Source organism: Rousettus aegyptiacus, unplaced genomic scaffold, assembly GCF_014176215.1.
Source record: "Rousettus aegyptiacus isolate mRouAeg1 unplaced genomic scaffold, mRouAeg1.p scaffold_m13_p_2, whole genome shotgun sequence".
Lineage (NCBI taxonomy): Eukaryota > Metazoa > Chordata > Mammalia > Chiroptera > Pteropodidae > Rousettus > Rousettus aegyptiacus.
This window is the reverse complement of record NW_023416295.1, coordinates 55,180,321-55,199,131: the sequence shown is the minus strand read 5'-3', so window position 1 is coordinate 55,199,131 and position 18,811 is coordinate 55,180,321. Positions and strand designations below refer to the sequence as shown.

The window sequence follows — 18,811 nt, the reverse complement described above, 5'->3', positions numbered from 1 at the left end:
AAGTATAGAATCTTAGGCCTCAACCCAGACTTCTTGCATTAGAATTTATATTGACAATACCCTTGGATAACATATGTGTACATTAAAATTTTACAAGCTCTAGAACATTGCTTGTCAAAACTTCTTGCACATTAGAATCAACTGAGAAGCTTGAAAAAATATTGACGCTGAGCCCCACCCTCAAAGACTTTTATTTAATTATTCTGGATATTTCCTTAAGCATTCGTATTTTTAAAAAGTATTCCAGGTGATTTAATATCCATCTAGGATCAACAACCATTGATCCTAAGAAGCATCTGCCTCTTTATTTGATGAAATTTAGAAATCAGTCAGGTGACCCACAGTCTCCCTCTGATGTGTCATTCACCGTTTTCTGGATGTCATCTACGCCCTTCCTCCCCCAACCATCTGAGTATCTTTATTGACATTTAGACCTAAGCCCTGTTTTATCAGCAAAAATGTTTGGCACCCTGGTGGTCATTAAGCAGTAGAACTTCTTTCCTTCTTTATTATTTTAATTTATTATTATTTTTAAATTAAATTTATTGAGGTGACATTGATTAATAAAATTATATTGGTTTCAGGTGTACAATTTAATAATACTTATATGTATATTGCATCCTGTGTTCACCACTCAAAATTAAAGCAGTAGAACTTCGTAGATTTTTTTCAGTTTCTTCAGGAATAATCATCTGCCTTTATTCCTGTTTCACAGTCATTTCAGATGCCCTGATAATCAAGTATTCAGTCACATGCTGAGACTTAAACCAAGTTATAAACACCATCTCACTTGATTCGGGCTTTGATATTCTGCATAGCGAGAATAAAGTTGTACTGAAGGCTTCAAAGAAATTTTCTGATCACTTAAGGATATTTATTTTACTTGGAAGGATTTCAAAGAAAACTTTTGAAGATATTCCTTCAGGTGCCTTAAAATTCTTAAAAATTCAATTTCCTAAGAGGTGTAGGATAGAGGAGAATGTGAGAAAGCTGTAGGTCCCTCTGCTAGGATCCTGGAAATTTTATATTGTAATTTGGAAAATGGACCTATGAAACTATGGAGTAATTGAGGCCCATATTTCTGGAGCAAGCATCAACTTCTTAATAAAAAGATTTTTAGGGAAATGTTTGAATTTTGGCATTCTTAAAGAGTTGTGTCACTCTAATATATAAGAAACATCAGCAGATTCCCAGTCATATAAGGCAGTGTTGTTAGAAACCTGGTTATATTAGTACAGCTTCTAGGAAAAAGTGAGCAGACCTTTACTGTAGCCAAAAGAGATTATGTTTATGCCACAGGCCTACAATGGCTGGTTGTAGGCCACCAGATCTGTAGTTAGAATGTGACTCCTGGGTGAGTCCAAAGATACACTCAGCTTTTGGCCTCTGTGGTAGTGTAATGGAGATGCTTTCGATGTCCACAAATAAGTTCTTTGTACTTTCGTTGCTGCACTTAATAAACGTAATAATTTATATAAGGATGTGATAATTAATAATTTTATTCCTATTGCAGTCATTTCCCTGATAACAAAAAGCTGCTAAAAATTTGTATCTTGTTACTCTTAATGTCATCTTTCATTTACCTTGTATAATTTGAAATTATATTTTCAACTGGAAACATGAATGAGTTGTTTACAAGTGATAAGTTTGAAGGATAAACTTGAAGTCAGTGAAAATATGAATGATAATGAGGGAAATTCAACACTGTAATGTCGATTTGCTCCTCAGCTTCCCGAGAAAAAGTGTAACAAGAGAAATTATAAAAATATGTAAATTCAGTTAGTTAATCTATAAGCAGGAGAAATAAATCTTAAAAATGTAGACTATATTAAGGGCTTATTTAAAATGCAGTATTCAAAATACTGTATAAATGAGCACAACCCTGGAATTTGACTAGGATTTTTACAGTCTTACATGGTAAATTGTGCACACACTTCAGGAAAAATGAAGCAAATATAGAAAACATGACTTCAAAAAGTGATTTTTTGATGAGCAATGGCTTTTTGTTCCTATTTATTTAACCCCAATTAGCTGATATATAAGAATATTAATATATATTTTTAAATTATGTTATTATAAAATATGACACAAGCATTTATGTGTTAAAACATAAAAACATAAATGTATAACTGAAACATCTGTGTAACTAATGTCTTGACTAGCACTCAGAAAACCCCTTGGAGCTCACTCTCAGTCACTGCTCTTTCCCTCTTTTCCAAAAGGATGTCTAGCGGGTCATACGCTGGGCGTTTTGCCTGTTTTTGAACTTAGTATAAATGAAGTAATACAGGAGATATTTGTTTGTGTCTTGCTTTGCTGTGCAATATTGTGTTAGTGGGATTCACCAATGTTTTTGGCTGTAGCTTCAGTTTATTCATTTTTCATTATTGTATAGAAATCATTTGCTTGTATATAACATGCATTCTACTATTGATGGACATTTGGATTATTTACATTTTGAAGCTAATGTGAATAATATTGGTCTGAAAACATTTTTGTATCTGTTTCTCAGTATACGTATTCATTTCTCATACCTAGAAATTATTTACTGCTGAATTATAAGGTATGCATATTTTGAATTTCAGTAGATAATACCAAACAATTTTCCAAAGCGGGCTACCAGATATTCATGCTCTTTCCGGGAAAGTATGTTGTTTTACATTCTTTTCAACAATTGGCAATTTCATTCTTTTAACATCACCCATTCCAGTAAGGTGTGTAATGACATGCCATTGTTTTGATTTACATTGTTTGATTACTAATGAGGTTGAGCAGCTTTGCATGTGTTTTTTGGCCATTTGGATAATACCTATCCAAGTTTTTACTTGTTTTTTGTTTGTTTGTTTTGATTCTTTTTACTTGATTTTTTTCCTTATTGATTTGTAGACATTCTTTGTATATTATGGATATGTCTTTTGTTGCCTTTACATTTTTTAAATATCTTCTCATATTTGTAACTTATCTTTTCTCTGTCCTATGGTATCTTTTGATGTGTCTACAGATTCCAGAAGAGGCTGCTAAGAGGCAAGATGCTTATTTTCTAGTGCAACTATCTCTACACTGTTATTTATTTCCATTATGTTTTGGTAAATATAGAAACGGACCCTTTTCTTGACCTGTCATATTCTTGGCTACAGTTTGTATTACAATGCTATGTGTTGTTAGTTACTTTCTTAAAAATAGATAAAATACCTGTCAATATAGGAGATATATTTACGATTAGAAAATTCTTTCTGTTTTTTATAGTATGGGATTTATATGCTTTGTCATACAGTTTAAAGGTGCATAGACATGAAAAAATAGTCATCAAATAACATACTTTAAGCATTTGCTGTATTGAAAGATAATCTGAGTCCCTCTTTAAGATGTTAAAAATATGTTGGTAGGATGATCATGAAAAGACTTTTGTAAGCATAACACAATACTTATAAAATCAATTCTAGTTTAAAGAATGAAAAACCAGATACAGGGAGCCATATGTTCTCTTGAACCCAAATAAAATACTGCTTGTCCTTGAACAAAAGCAGTTCTACTTTAATAAATATAATTTCCTATACTATTACTATTATCATTGTGTCTTAGAGAAGTCTTTTAAATACCTGATATCTTACCTCAGCCTTTCAAGTCCTTTTTATTTATAACTGTAAGGGTCTTATTTCCTTGTGTTTATTTTATAATTAGTATTTTAAAGGTGTGTGGTGAATGATCTTCAGGCTTTATGAAACATTAATAAGTCTTAAATGCAAAGTTTATGCACAAAGCGATTGAATCTTTTGGGATGAATGCATGGTAAGTATTATAGATACCCAGATTACTGATGCAAAGTAAACTGAAAAAAAAAAAGCCACTGAAAACAATAAGAGAAAATGTTTCAAAAACATGAGGAACATAATGCACTTGTTGAGGCATGGCTGCTCTGGGATGTGGATGCTGACAAGAGAGTGAGTAGTTAGGTTATCATGTAACACAAAATAGCTATGTCTGCTCACACTGGGTAGGTATAATGAAAAGATTTAATTGATTTCTTAGGGTAACTCTAAAATTGAAGTTTATGCTTTTGTGTACGTGTGTGGCAACTCAAAGTATTGATTTTTTTTTTGTCCAGAACAACCACAAAGGCAACAGACTAATTATAGAAGTATTTCATTTGACTTGATCAAATGACCAAGTTTAGTAGATATTAGATAACTATCTCCCAGACAGTATAATTTTAGGAAAAAGATGGTATCAGGTTCTTATTTCAGATCAATCAAATCAGCAATGTCTATGTAGCATTGGTGATTTTCTTAGGTACATCCAATGTTTATAATAATTCATGTCTCATTTCAAAATAAACATTCATATCTCATCCAGAAAATTAGCATTTTCCTTTGAAGAGATAGTGAAGCATGAGACTTGGCTATTGATTTAATTCTTCTTTATTTTGCTGTAAAATTTAGTTTGGCAAGTTTCTTAAAATATTTGGTAATGAAACCAAATCTCATACTATTAACATTCTGAAAAGAAATACCTTACTAATTCCCATAGCAAATATGCTATATAAATGTAGTTTCTTTTTACTCTTTCTTATAATTTCTTGAGTATATATAATCATGTATAAGATATAGTGCTGCATATTGGTGGGAACAATTAACATTTAAAAACTGAGATGTCCTATTTTTTAAGATTATTTTTTAGAGAAGTTATATATTTATAAGAAAATTGAGAGGAAAGTGCAGAGATTTCCCATGTACCCCTGCCCTCACACATGTATAGCCTCTCTCATTATCAATATCACTTACCAGAATAGTACATTTTTTTACCAGGGATGAGCCTACATGAACACACTGTAAGCACCCAAAGCCCATAGTTTACCTTCGAGCCTCTTAATGTTATAATTCTGTAGGTTTGAACAAATGTGTAATGATGTGTATCCATAATTATACTATCATACAGAATATTTTTAGGTGCCCTATAAAGCCTCTGTTTTCAGCCAGTTTCCCCCTTCCCATGCAAATACTGATCTTTTCACTCTCTCCATAGTTTTGCCTTTTCCGGAATGTCATGTAGTTAGAATAACACACTATATAGCCTTTTAAGATTGACTTCTTTCATTTAGTAATGTACATTTTGGTTTCCTAAAAAAAGTCTTTTTATGGCTTGATAGTTGATTTCCTTTTAGTGTGAATCATATTTCATTGTTTGGATGTACCACAGTTTATACATTCACTTACTGAAGGACATCTTGGTTTCTTCCAAGTTTGGCTACTTATGAAAAAAGCTGCTACAAACATCTGTGTACAGGTTTTTGCATGGACATAAGTTTTCAACTCCTTTGTGTAAAAAAAGGAGTGTGAATGGCTGGATCATATGGGAAAGGATGCTTAGTTTTGTAAGAAACCACTAAGTGGTCTTCCAAAAGTGGTTGTACCATTTTGAATTCCCATAAGCGATGTGTGAGAGTTCCTGTTGCTCCATGCCCTTGCCAGCATTTGGTGTGGTCAGTGCTCTGGGTTTTTGGCAATTTTCATGGGTATGTAATGGTATCTCATTGTTGTTCTACTTGCATTTCCCTAATAACATATGATATGTAGATCTTTTTATATGCTTAATTACCAAATGTATATCTTCTTTGGTGAGGTGTCTATTAAGGTCTTTGGCCCATTTTTTAAAATGGGTTGTTTATTTTCATATTGTTGAATGTTAAGAGTTCTTCAGATATTTTGTATGACAGGCTCTTATCAGATATGTCTTTTATAAATATTTGCTCCTGATCTGTGTCATATTTTCTCATTCTCTTGACAATGTCTTTCACAGAGCAGAAGTTTTTAATTTATGAATTCCGGCTTATCAATTTTTTCTTTCATATATAATGTCATTGGTGTTGTACCTAAAAATGTACCACCATACCTAGGGTCATCTAAGTTTTCTCCTATGTTACCTCCCAGGAGTTTTATAGATTGGTTGATGATCCATTTTGACTAAATTTTGGCAAAGGGTATAAGGTCTATGTCTAAATTTGTGTTTTTGTAGGTGTATTTACAGTTGTTCCAGCATCGTTTGTTAAAGAGACTGTCTTTGTTTCATTGCCTTTGCTCCCTTGTCAAAGATCAATTGACTGTATTTGTGTGAGTCAATTTCTGGGCTCTCTCTTCTGTTCTACTGAACTCTTTGTTCTTTCACCAATACCACACTGTCTTTATTACTATAGGTGTATATTAAGTCTGATGTTGGATTCTGTCAGTCCTCCAACTTTGTTCTTCTCCTTCAATATGATAGCTATTCTGGGTCTTTTGCTTCTCCAGATAAACTTTAGAATCAGTTTGTTGATGTTCATAAAATAACTTGCTGGGATTTTGGTTGGAATTACATCAAATCTATAAAAATCAACTTGGAAGGAACTGACATCTCGACAATATTGAGTCTTCCTATTCATGAACATGTATGCCCTATTTTATAAGCTCCTTCATTAATTGGCATTGCGTTTTAAGACTGATTAATACCAGTGCCATTTTGAATAAGTTATTGTGAGATATAGAAGAGATAGTGAATGAAGATGCCTGACCCACAGAAGATAAGAAATTAAAAATCTTTTTTCTCTCTTTTTATAATCGTATCATAGTCAACTACTATTTTAACAAACATAGCTTAAAGGTTAATGACTCATTTATGAATATGAAAGAATTATGATCATTTGTAAGATTCTTATAACTGTTACATTGAATAAATACTACTTGTACTTTTTTTTTTTTTGTATTTATTCAGTGGGCCTAATTGTTATTCTGCTCCTGAATAAAAACTTTGGGCAGTTCCCCAGCTTTTCTGGTTACTCTTAGGTAACCTAACGTCCTCTAATCAGTAATTAAAATATTTAGTTTCATGAAATAGTGAAAACTTTGAACTTATCTTAACCATAAGGCTTTTTCTTCCTTATTTTTCACAGGCATGCTACAGTTGAGGAAAGAGGATGCAGTTCTTTTATTTTTTTTTCTTTTTTCTTCAATTAGTCCTTGTTCCAGATGTGCCTAACTCTAGTTTCTGATTCCTTTAGATTTGGAACACAAGAAATGAAAAGAACTAAGCAGAATGGGTCAGGAAAGTTCTTACTTAACTAGTATTATTGCCAGTTGATGTTATATTCTCTTTGCTAAACTATCTGGGAGAAATCACTTTGTAAATTATATAAATGTCTAATCATTATGCTGTACACCTGAAAGTAACATAAAGTAATATTGAAAGTCAACTCTAACTGGAAAAAAAAAAAAAAGAACCAGGTCACCCTTGCAAAAAAATAAAAACAAATTCATATTCCATATTCTGTCTCACCTCTCTCTCTCTCTCTCTCTCTCTCTCTCTCTCTCTCTCTCTCTCTCTCTCTCTCTCTCTCTCTCTTTCTGTCATGTGTGGCCCATATATGATTCACAGAAAACACACACATATTCATTGCCTTGATAAATATTGGGAGTGTGTGTTATTCAAAACGGCAATTTCACCATCAGCAGTTAGGCAGGTTTTATGTTTTTCAGGCAGGAATCATACCCCAGTCTATTGCATGGGACACATCAAGCTCTTCTGATACCCCTCAAGCTCTACTCGCTTGGCTTGAGGAAGAGACAGATACCCCTAATCCCCATCCTTTGGGGGAGTAAGGAGACTTGGCACTCACAGCTTTCTCTGATAAAATCCTCTCCAGAAAGTATCCACTGTTTTCAACTCATTACCCATTTATAACAGTGTGGGTGAAAAGTCAGAGTTTGATAACTAGGTTTTTAGGAACACTGCTTGTAAACTCTGCATGAAGTCTTACATCCTCTTGGAAAAAAATACCTATTGTTCTTGGTGTTTCAGCTAAAACGTTCATTTTATCAATCTGTTACCTGTAATGAAATTAAACACTTTGCATTAATTATAAATATATTATTTCAGTTACACAAATGAATTAAAATATAGGAATTCAGATGAACAGATTTTATGTGACATTTAAATAATATGAGCAAAATTTTAAAATTAATTAAAGATGGAAGATATTATTGAGCCACAAAGAGACTTGAGACATGAACTTGTAACAGAACCACTAAATTTATTATCATTTCACAATTTCGTAAGTTAGATTTTCTGAATATTGATTTACCTGAAGTGTAACAAAGATAAAGAGGAAGAAAAGTGCCTGTATTCAGAAACACATAATGGTAAACACTTTGTGAATCTGCTCCCTTGAGCTAAAAGTCATAGTGCATGAGGTTTGTGTCCTACATGACAGTAAGATCACATATGTAAAATGGAAATTTCCCAATTCACTTTTACTATTGTACTTGTTATGTTGTAAGAAATACATTTCTCAACATATTTGTTGACTGTTCTCCAGAAAGAGCCTAAAAAATAGCAAACTTTTCAATAGGGCCTGTAGAAAGGAGAGTATTTCCACTGATCATTAGAAAAAAATGTACTTAAGACCTTGGTTAATTAGTATGTGAGTAATTAAAGCAATATGAGTAACACAGCTAATAATGAAAAAATGAAAGTTTGCTAAGGAATTTGCTTATATACAATTATGATTCTATTAGTGGCTTTTCTCATATAGTATAACTATTTAATTTTATTTTATTAACTAACCATTGTTGAAAATATGGTCAATATTCCAAATGGAAGTAGCTTATTTGTTTATTTCTGATTGTAAAATAATACATGTTCTTTGGAATTCCAGGGCTATTGAATATCGGGCTAGCCAAATCCTGTTCTTACTTAGTTCTTCTCATCATTGATCCTATAGCATCTGACATTATTGACTTGTTCATTTTGAAATCCTTTATTACCTGGGCCCATTGTACTGCTCTCTCTATCGACTGTAAGCTCTATCAAGGCAGAGATATTTTTCTGTGCTCCTTAAATACTTGTTTAATGTAAGAATCCTTTTTCATTTCTATTCTTCTTCTGATTCTTTTAACTTCTCTTCCTCCTTCCACATCTGAAACCTGATTATTTCCTTTGATGTCAAGTCTTCTTCTCTCTCTATTGTTCAATTTTTAGTCCTCATCCGTTGTAATCATATGACTTCTCTAGTTAAATGCCATCCATGTCTCTACCTCTGATCCCGTTTTTCCTTGAACCAAATCTCTAACTGCCTTATGATCATTTGCATATTTGTCCCTAAAACACTTCAAACTCAGCATATCTAAATGTTATCTTTTGCGTGCTCAGCCTACAGTATTGGTTGCTCATCCTGACATCCCTCTTTTAATTAATAGCACTATTATTTTCTCATTCTTCTCTGCTTAAAATTCTAAATCTCTTTATTTTGACAGGCTTCTGTATCACTGTAAGTGTCATCACTACCAGTAACATTAGCATCAATCATCATCAGTAATATTTATTTAATGCTTTATAATTTGAAAAGTAATTTTGCATGCATAATTTTCTCTCTGGGAACTTCATCCTATCTCCTTCCAGGAGACTGATTCTGGAATGTAGAAATATTTTCTATTTAAAATACATTAATTTATTTCACAGTAAATTTCAACTCATAATTGAGATAAGTATGACAAGGAGAACTGTAGAGTGCTATGAATTAAGATAACAGGTTCCTGACTTACATGTTTGCATATGAATGTGCTTACATATTTGTTTATGCGTGTGTTTTAAAAGGATGGTTAGGCAGGCTTGCTGAAGTATTATATTACACTGAAGTAGACACTGAAAGATACATAGGCGAGCTAGAGGAAGCAGTATGCACAGTGACCTGAAGTGGGGAAGATCATGGTATTTTTAAAAATCTGAAAGAGAGCAAATGTACCCAGAACGGAATAACAAGGGAAAGAATGGCAGACTATAAGGCTAATGATGTAGGCAGGGGTAGGGCCCCACCACAAATATTTAAATTTATAGAAAGTATGACAGTATATATTATGTGTATATTATCATCTCCAACTTCTGAAATCCTCTCAGTTGTGACTTAGTTAAAACCTAATCTTTTAAATAACTGATTAGTTTATTTTCACAAATGAAATATTTAACATTATAGATTTTATAATCACTATATGTTTGTTATTACTCTTTTGTTTTAAAAATATTTGAAAATACCAGATGTTTTAGTGAGATAACATTGCATCTATAAGATAGTTTCTCACTGTTGAGATTTCCTGTATATATTCCAAATATATTAACATATATTTATTCATTTATTTAAGTCTACTTTATAGCACTTAATAAAAGTATTATAATTTTCATCACAAATGTATTATTTAATTTTGTTGGATTTATTCTTAGATATTCTTATATCTTTGCTTCTAAAGGAAATGGAATTTTTTCCTATGAGATTTTCTAGCAATTTTCATTACAGTATAGGAATAGAATGGATTTTGGATTTTGATCTTGTATTTAGCAACCTAGAAACAATCTCTAGGGAAACAATCATATAATCTTTTTAAAATATAAATAAAAAAGATAATGAATTAAAAATCCCCAGGGATTTTTTTCTTTAATCCTAAAATTGTTAATTGAAGAATGGGCTAATAAAGTTAGGAATATTTAGAGGTAGAAAGACTTACAAAGAACTGTTTCATTTTAACAATAAAGAATTCAAAGATATTTTCTGAAGCGTGATCAGCATGGCTATGAGGATGGTTATTGGGAGACAATTCTCCATGGATCTCTCATATTCCTACATATCTTATGAGCAGAGGCACTGACTGCCTTTTTACCTTTCTTTTCAAGGACGTTTGTTAGTGAGTAGACTTGAAAGATAAAGGTAGTGCCTCTCTCTGGAGCTAAGGGAAGTTTTGTTTACTGTCTAGTATAATAAAGAAAATGTCTCCCTGTGGAGCAAAGGTCAGAGAGACTTACTGTCCATTATGAAAGGGGTGACTTCCCAAACAAACACCTTGAACTGAATGGACCATAGCTCTTAATGTAAAATATAAATCTGTAAAGCTTTTAGAAGAAAACAAGAGAAAATCCTTGTGAGCTTTAGGCACAGAGTTCTTAAACTTGGTACCAAAAATGATAATGATCAATTGATAAATTGGAATTATCAAAACTTAAAATGTATACTTAATAAAAGACACTGTTAAAAAATGTGAAGACAAGCTATAGACAAGGAGGAAAGAAAATATTTGCAAACCACATATTCAACAAAGACTTATATCCAGAACATATAAAGAACTCTCTAAACTCAACGGTAAAGAAACAACCAACCCAATTAAAAATGGGCTAAATATTTCAACAGACACTTCACCAAAGATGACATATGGATGACAAATAAACACATGAAAAATTGTCAACAATAGCTATCAGAGAAATGTAAACAAACACTGTAATGAGACAGCACTGCATAGACTGGCTAAGGAACAATTGATAATACCAAGTGCTGATGAAGATGTGGAGCAACTGTTAACTCTCTCATACACTGCTACTGCAAATACAAAAGAATACAGACACTGGCAGTTTGGCAGTGTCTTGTACAGCTGAACACACACTTTAAACCCAGCAATCCTACTCCTAGGTATTTACTTTAGAGAAATAAAAACTTATGTTCAACAGAAAAACCTATACAAAAATACTTAAAGCAATTCTATTCATAATTGCCCCAAACTGGAAACAACCTAAACATCCTTCAACAGATGAATGAAAGGATTACCAAACTATGGAAGATTTCTACAATGGATTATTACTTAGCAATAAAAAGAAAGAGATACTGCTACACTCAGTAGTGGAGATAAACTTCAAAATCTCAAAGACATTATGCTAAGTGAATAATGACAGTCTCAAAAGGTTATATACCATATTTTTTAATTTATATGACTTTCTGGAAAAGGAAAAACTGTGAGCAGTGTTGACCAGATTAGTGGTTGCCAGGAGTTTGTAGGGGGACAAGGGTGTGACTATAAAGAAGCATCTCAATGGAATTCTTTGGTGAGTTATAGTCAGCATAGTTTTAGTATAAGTGAATTTTAAAATAGTCTACTCTTCTGAATATTACTGTAAAATGCAGCATATCTGATGAGAGATGTGTGCATGTGTGTGAGAGAGAAATAGTAGTAGTTTCCATGAGTGTTATGAATAATCCAAATAATAATCACATTTGATTATATTTTTGATAATGTCTATACATTATATATTTAAATTTTACATATTTATGCTCCCAAATTATGCTAGACTTAATGTAATGCTAAATTTAGTTTTAATTTCCCAGGTTTACCCCTGTTGCAGAGGGGGCAGTGGAGGTGTGAGTTTGCAGTGGTGATGAAGGTGGTGACTAGGACATTTTAAGCTTGAAGTCGTGGTAATGCATGTTCACGTCTCTGATTTTCCACAGACACTCCATCACAGCGGGTACAGTTTATTCTTGGAATTGAGGATGATGATGAGGAACACATTCCTCATGACCTTTTCACAGAACTGGATGAGATTTGCTGGCGTGAAGGTGAGGATGCTGAGTGGCGAGAAACAGCCAGGTGAGGATTTTTGTCGAAGGGTGAATTTTCATGCTATTAGAAAAACAGGTTCCTAATGCCACGATTTTGCAAACATCCATGAGTGCTGCTGATTTCTGAAATTGCTCATCTGGCCTGGGCATCTCCTATAATAGGATATGGGTCAGAATGAAATCTGAAGGCAGTAATTATAGTAAATAGTGACGCAGAGCCAGCAGCAGCAGCTGCAGTCTTAAAGATAAACAGTAGCATAATTTGTGTGTCATCGGGAAAACAATAGAAATCTAAAAGTAATTTATTTCTATTTTTTTAATTGCTGGCTTGTGCCCAAACTAGTGATATTATATGATAATTCGAGTGTGGGGCTTTTTAAAATAAAGGGCAAACATTGCCAGAGGCTTTAGGTATAGTCCTGGATTTATGTACTATTTGGTGAAGATAAAAATATGTTGTAATGCACTTCTAGGATATGTATACATTTAAATATAGTGGTTTTCCAAAATAACTTTTTTAAAATTATTTTTTTCAGTCATTTGTAATCAATATTTCTATATTGCCACTTAATCGATTAATTGCTATAAAAAGGTAAAAAACCTGAAATTTGCACTTACTTTTTATTTATTCTTGTTCATTTGCTTATTTATATAATAAATATATATAATAAACATTTATGAGGTATCTATTATGTGCCAGGTACAATGGGTATAGAACAATAATAAAAAAAATCTTAAAACTTGCCTTTAATGATCTCACAGCCTAATTTAGGATTTATACAAGTAATCAAAGTTGTAATGGTCTAGAATGAATGCTGTGATACAAGAGTACACAAGGAACTGTGGGCGCACCTAGGATAATCAACTACCCTCTGCCTCCCAAATTTTTATGTGGATATGAATCACATGGAATCTTGTTGAAATGTAGATTCAATGGACCTCAAACATAGTGTTAGATTCTAACAATCTTACAGGTGATGTCACACCAGTATTTTTGGTTTGAGGACATTTCAAGTAGTAAGGATTTAAATCACAAGGGTGAAGGAGAGGGAATCAAAATAGCTTCCTGGTATCACTTGATAATATATTTGGACCACTTTCTATATTGTAAGTATCAGTTGACCTCTTTTTAATGACTGCATTACATTTAATTATATGGATGAACTTTATTTAGCTAGTCTTGATAGGGAGTTAGGTTGTTTAGGTTGTTTTATTTTTACTTTTTGCTATAATCATTGTTGCAGGCATCATTTACACATGTATTTAGCATTATTTTGTAGATACTTATGTAAGGTGAATTTCTCACGGTGGAACTTATGTATCAAAGTGAGCAAACATTTTTTTTTTTTTACTTTAAAAGATATTGAAAAATTGCCTTTGTAAAATATTTTGGTAAATTATATTTCCATTAACATTATATGAGAGTGCTTATTTTCTCCAAACTCTTGCCACACTGTCATAAAACTTTTAAAATTTTTTGCTAATTTTATAGATAAAAAATAAATCTCACTCTTTTAATTTGCATTTCTTTAATTATTCATGAAACTGAACATCTTATGTTTTTTTCTTTTTATATGTTTTTATTTTATCCCTGTGAACTAACTGCTCATTTCCTTTCCCTGTTTATGTAATATCATTCATTACTTTCTTTATTTTCTTTTTTTTAATACCTGAAATTGGTGGTATGTTATTCTGTGTGAATTGCCTTTGTTAATAAAAAATCTACATAAATTAATCAATTTCCTCATGATACTTTCTTTATAATATTTTAAATATAGAATTAAATTTGAAATAGATTTATATAACCTGGTCAATTTTGAGGTTAAGAACCTTCTACCTTATATTTTTCTCTCATCTGCATCAAAACTAAGTAGTTTGGAGTAAAAAAATTTTTTTTTTATTTAGTACTTTGGAATTTTTAAGATACAGTACATATGTATTCATCTTTATTTGATGACAAAAATAATGTATAATAATCTCCACAAATTAGTGATGTAACTTTTGATATAACTTGTTGATAAGTAATTTAAAATGTGAACCTTCCTGTTTAAGGCTAGAGGTATCAGTCTTCAGCTGGTTATAAGAAGGTAGGTGTTCCTGGATGACTTGAAGAAAGGAGATCTGGTGGTTATGATTACTAGACAATACTGGCTACTTTGAGTTTCTTTAATCTATTGATGAGAAGTACTTTTTGGAAGTATTTCTTTTATATTTCTTTCTTTACTCTCACCCTACATAGTAGAGCTGAGAAGTAAGTTTGGAATGTGTTTTAGTGTGAGAAACTCCCTTATTTTTAAAATGGTTGGTGATTTTTCACCTTCAAGAATAAACAGTTATCCATTGCTTCTAACTAGTAACTTCCTTGTAACTTGCCTACTCTCATAATTCTAGGATGTGACAGAGCAATATTGGAATCTGGTCTTTTATTCTGTCACAGTCGAATAGGTAGGATTTTATCATATTCTAGTGGACTACTTGAACATGTTTTTTCAAAACCATCAAAATGTATTGCTGTTTATTTATAAATAAAAGAGATGATCCAGTTAATTATTAGTATTCTTGTATATTATTAGATAGGACCTATGTTCTTAGCCATGCTCCTGGAATCTTGTGCATGGTGTAGCTATCTGAGGCTCAGGAAGACTTCTGGTGAGCAATCAAATAGTAACAGACATTGAAGAGGATGGTAGATGAATTTTGGCTAAACACAATACAGAGAATATCAAAACATATTTATCAAGGACTTAGAAATGTAGTGGGGTTTAAAGTGGCAAAAGTAATTTTGTTCCGAATGCCTTACTTCATTTAAGAAGGTTAATTCTAGTTAATTCATGATTCCATCTAATTTTTCAAATGCAATTTAATTCTAATAAATTATTACCATAACTATTTGAAGCACTTCACTCTTTTCATTAGTATTACAGAGGGATTAATATTTTTTTACCCTAATAGTAGAAATAAAAAGGATATATTATTAGCACATTGCACCTGTCATATATCACATATTGAATAATTCATGCCCACTGTTGTTGCCAAGTAAAACTTCAGCAAGTTTTAGATTTCAAAGCTAGATTTTTGAATCATAATTATTTAATAAATGTTTGCGAAAACCAGCTGTTCACTTTAAAAACCCTAAAAGAAGCCATATGACAAGGCCTGACAAAATCAACACAATTAGAATGTCCTGCTTATAAATAACATATAATGTTATTAATAGAAAGTACACAAAGATACCACAGCTGTGCAATTGTGGAAACAACATGTTTGACTCACCGTGGTTGCCCTTTAAAAGCGCTTCCCACGAGTGAGCTCAGAAAAGGCAAAGCAGCGGGTAGCAGTTAAGCTTTTGATATATACATGTAGTGTAGAAAGGATTATTACCTCAAGATTATTTTATTGATGCTGTGAAGGCATTTGATATTCAAAATTAGTAAAGGTTCAAGTCATCAAGATTTTTCAGTACAATGTGAAGTATGAAGATAATATGGACTAAGACCAGTAATAAACTCTAGGTTTGCGTATATTTCATTTTCCCTTAAAATGGGCACTTTATAATTACTTGTTATTCTCTAACTCCCACCCTAATGATGTTCCCCCTCTACCCTCTCCATATCCCCAAATATACCCCACAAAAAGGATGTTTTTTCTTGAGAATTCATGACTTCCTTCAAGGCTATAACTTTGGATGTTATAATAATTACTTCACATCTATATGGGTAGAATCAAAGAATAAAAATTCTTAGGAAAGTCAACTGAATTAGTGGGAATAGAATAGAGTTAATTTCTATGGAAAACATCTAATTCTAATTTTCAGAAAAATTTTATTTTGTAGATTTTTAATATAAGTATTAAAGAGGAGATTAGCATCAACTTGATCCTCAAAGAATTTATGAAACACCTGTATTAGTTTGTTGGTGTTTAGTAAAAAGAGATTCCAGTGTGTTAATCATGGACGAAAATAGATCCAGACATACTGAAGGAAACGAAATTAATCTCCTCAGAGTTTAAATCTGCCTCTCTTCCTTAGAAAATGTCATGCAATCAGCCTATAATTTTGATTTTTTTCATTGCCCATCATTTCTCATTCATGCCTGTGAGACTCTTGTTTGCTTTGGTTTGCTATTCAAACAAATGTCAGCTGAGTTTATTTGAAAACTAGAATCAATTGCAGCACTTTTGGTCATTAACTGCAATCAGGCATTTTGCAGCTGACAGTATATTCAGCAACTACAAGTCTTGAAACAGGATTTGGTGTGTTCCCAGACCTGTTAATTTCTATCTTTGAAGTATGAAATGGAATGAAAAAAACAAAAAGGAAAGATATACTTATGTATTTAAGTATATATATAATTTTTAATATAGTCTTTAAAAATATTTGTTTAAACATCTCAAAGCTTTTGGCATTATTCTGAAGCTGGTATGAAGCACTGGATCTTGTAATGTTTAGTAACTTGATATTTATAACTTGCAGGTTCCTTTTTATGGGAAGTATCTTTGCTTCCTCTTGTGCTGCCCATAAAACCTGTGCCTATCAAACCATCTATGCATATAACTTATATTTAGTCATATTAACTACCAAACTGCTTGGAAATTCCAAAGCCTTCATTCTTCTTTTCTACAAGACCAAGCCCTAATTTGAAGGAAATTATTCTAAAGGATGAAATATGCCTTTTGAATTTGTTTTTAGTATGTCTTTTCACATAGACACATAGATCAATGGAACGGAATAGGAAACTGAGAAGACCAATATAAATACAGCTAACTAAGTTTTGACGAAGGGCAAAAGCTACTAATGGAAGGATTGTCTTTTCAACATATGGTATTGGGACAATTAGACATTTATGGATAAAACAAAGATTTTAATTTCAATCTAAACCTCACAGTGTAGACAAAAAAATTAAAATAAATCAGAAATCTAAATGTAAAACATAAAGCTATGAAAATTTTAGAGAAAACTTAGGAGAAAATCTTCAGGGCCTGGGGCTAGATATGTTACCAAAAGCACAATCCATAAAAGAAAATATAAATTGGACTGCACTCAAATTAAAAACTCTTATACTATGAGAGATCTTGCTAGAAAATGCAAAGACAAGCTACAAACAGGGAAAACATATTTGCAAACCATATATTTGACAAAAATATTATATATAGAATATATAAAGGATTCTCAAAGTTCAACAGTATGAAAACAAATCAATCAGAAAATGGTAAAAACACACAGACCAAAGAGGAAATATATATAGAAAATGACCACATAAAAAGATGTTTAACATCATTAATCATTAGGGAAACACAAAATATTGCTGCACACCTAATAGAACAGCTAAAATAAAAAAGCAGTCATAAAGAAAGTGCTGGTGAGGATGTGGAGACATTGGATCTATCATTCATTGCTGGTATGACTGTAAAATGGTTTAGCTACTCTAGAAAACAGTTTGACAGTTTCTTATAAAAGTAAACATGCATTTACTATATTACCCAGTGATCATAGTTATGGGTAACTATCCTAGAGAAATTAAAACTTTAATTCATGCAAAAACCTCTACATGAATGTTTATAGGATCCTTATTTGTAATAACAACAATAACTTGTAAATGATTCAAATATCCTTCAACAGATAAATTGTTAAACAAAGTTTGGTCAACATGCATACCGTGGAATACTACTCAGCAATAAAAAGTAACAAAGTTGATATATACAACAATTTGGAGGATCTCAAGGGCATTATGCTTAGTGAAAAATATCAATCTCAAAACATTTTAAACTATGTGATTCCATCGATATAACATCCTTAAAACGACAACAATATAGTGTGAAGAACAGATTAGTGATTGATTGGGGGACAGGGTAAAGATTGAGAATATAAAAGATTAATATGGGGAGTTCCTTTGTGATGATGGAACAGTTTTGTTTCTTGATTGTGGTAGTGGTTACTGAATCAATATCATGGGATAAAAATAAAGTCCATAAATTCAACCAAAGTAATTATATTGTGGTGGAAAATGGGCTGAGGCTCTGGAGAAAAACAAGAACAATTTAAAGTTGAATCTGGTTTGACAAGTCGTTGGTTTGGTTATTTTGGACAAATCTTTAATGTATTGAATTTGTCTCATCATTTTACAGATGAGAAAAATGTGGCTCACAGAAACTGAAAGACTCCTTTGGTCACATGGCAATTTAGCTATAGAATAGGAACAAACCTAGATTTTTTTTTATTTCCAACTAGGCCAAGACACTTCCACAATACTATTCCATCTCAAAATGTCTACCAAGAGGTTGATCCTTTGAGATATTCACATTCACAACGAAATCTGGCGAGAAATGCTAAATTAAAATTAAATTAAAATCATATTTGCCCTCAACATTAATTTTAATTAAGATTTTGACGCTGGTATGAATAGTTAAAATGGT

At 32.0% G+C, this 18,811-nt stretch overlaps 1 protein-coding gene across 8 annotated transcripts in view; it reads left to right on the top strand.

Moving 5' to 3' along the window:
• SLC4A10 (solute carrier family 4 member 10) overlaps positions 1-18,811 on the top strand; it is a 235,689-nt gene that overhangs the window by 103,968 nt on the left and 112,910 nt on the right. For all 8 annotated transcript variants that reach the window (XM_036236083.1, XM_036236080.1, XM_036236085.1 and 5 more), the window contains one exon: positions 12,290-12,428. In XM_036236083.1, coding sequence (XP_036091976.1) covers positions 12,290-12,428 — 139 coding nt within the window. The remainder of the gene's footprint in view (positions 1-12,289; positions 12,429-18,811) is intronic.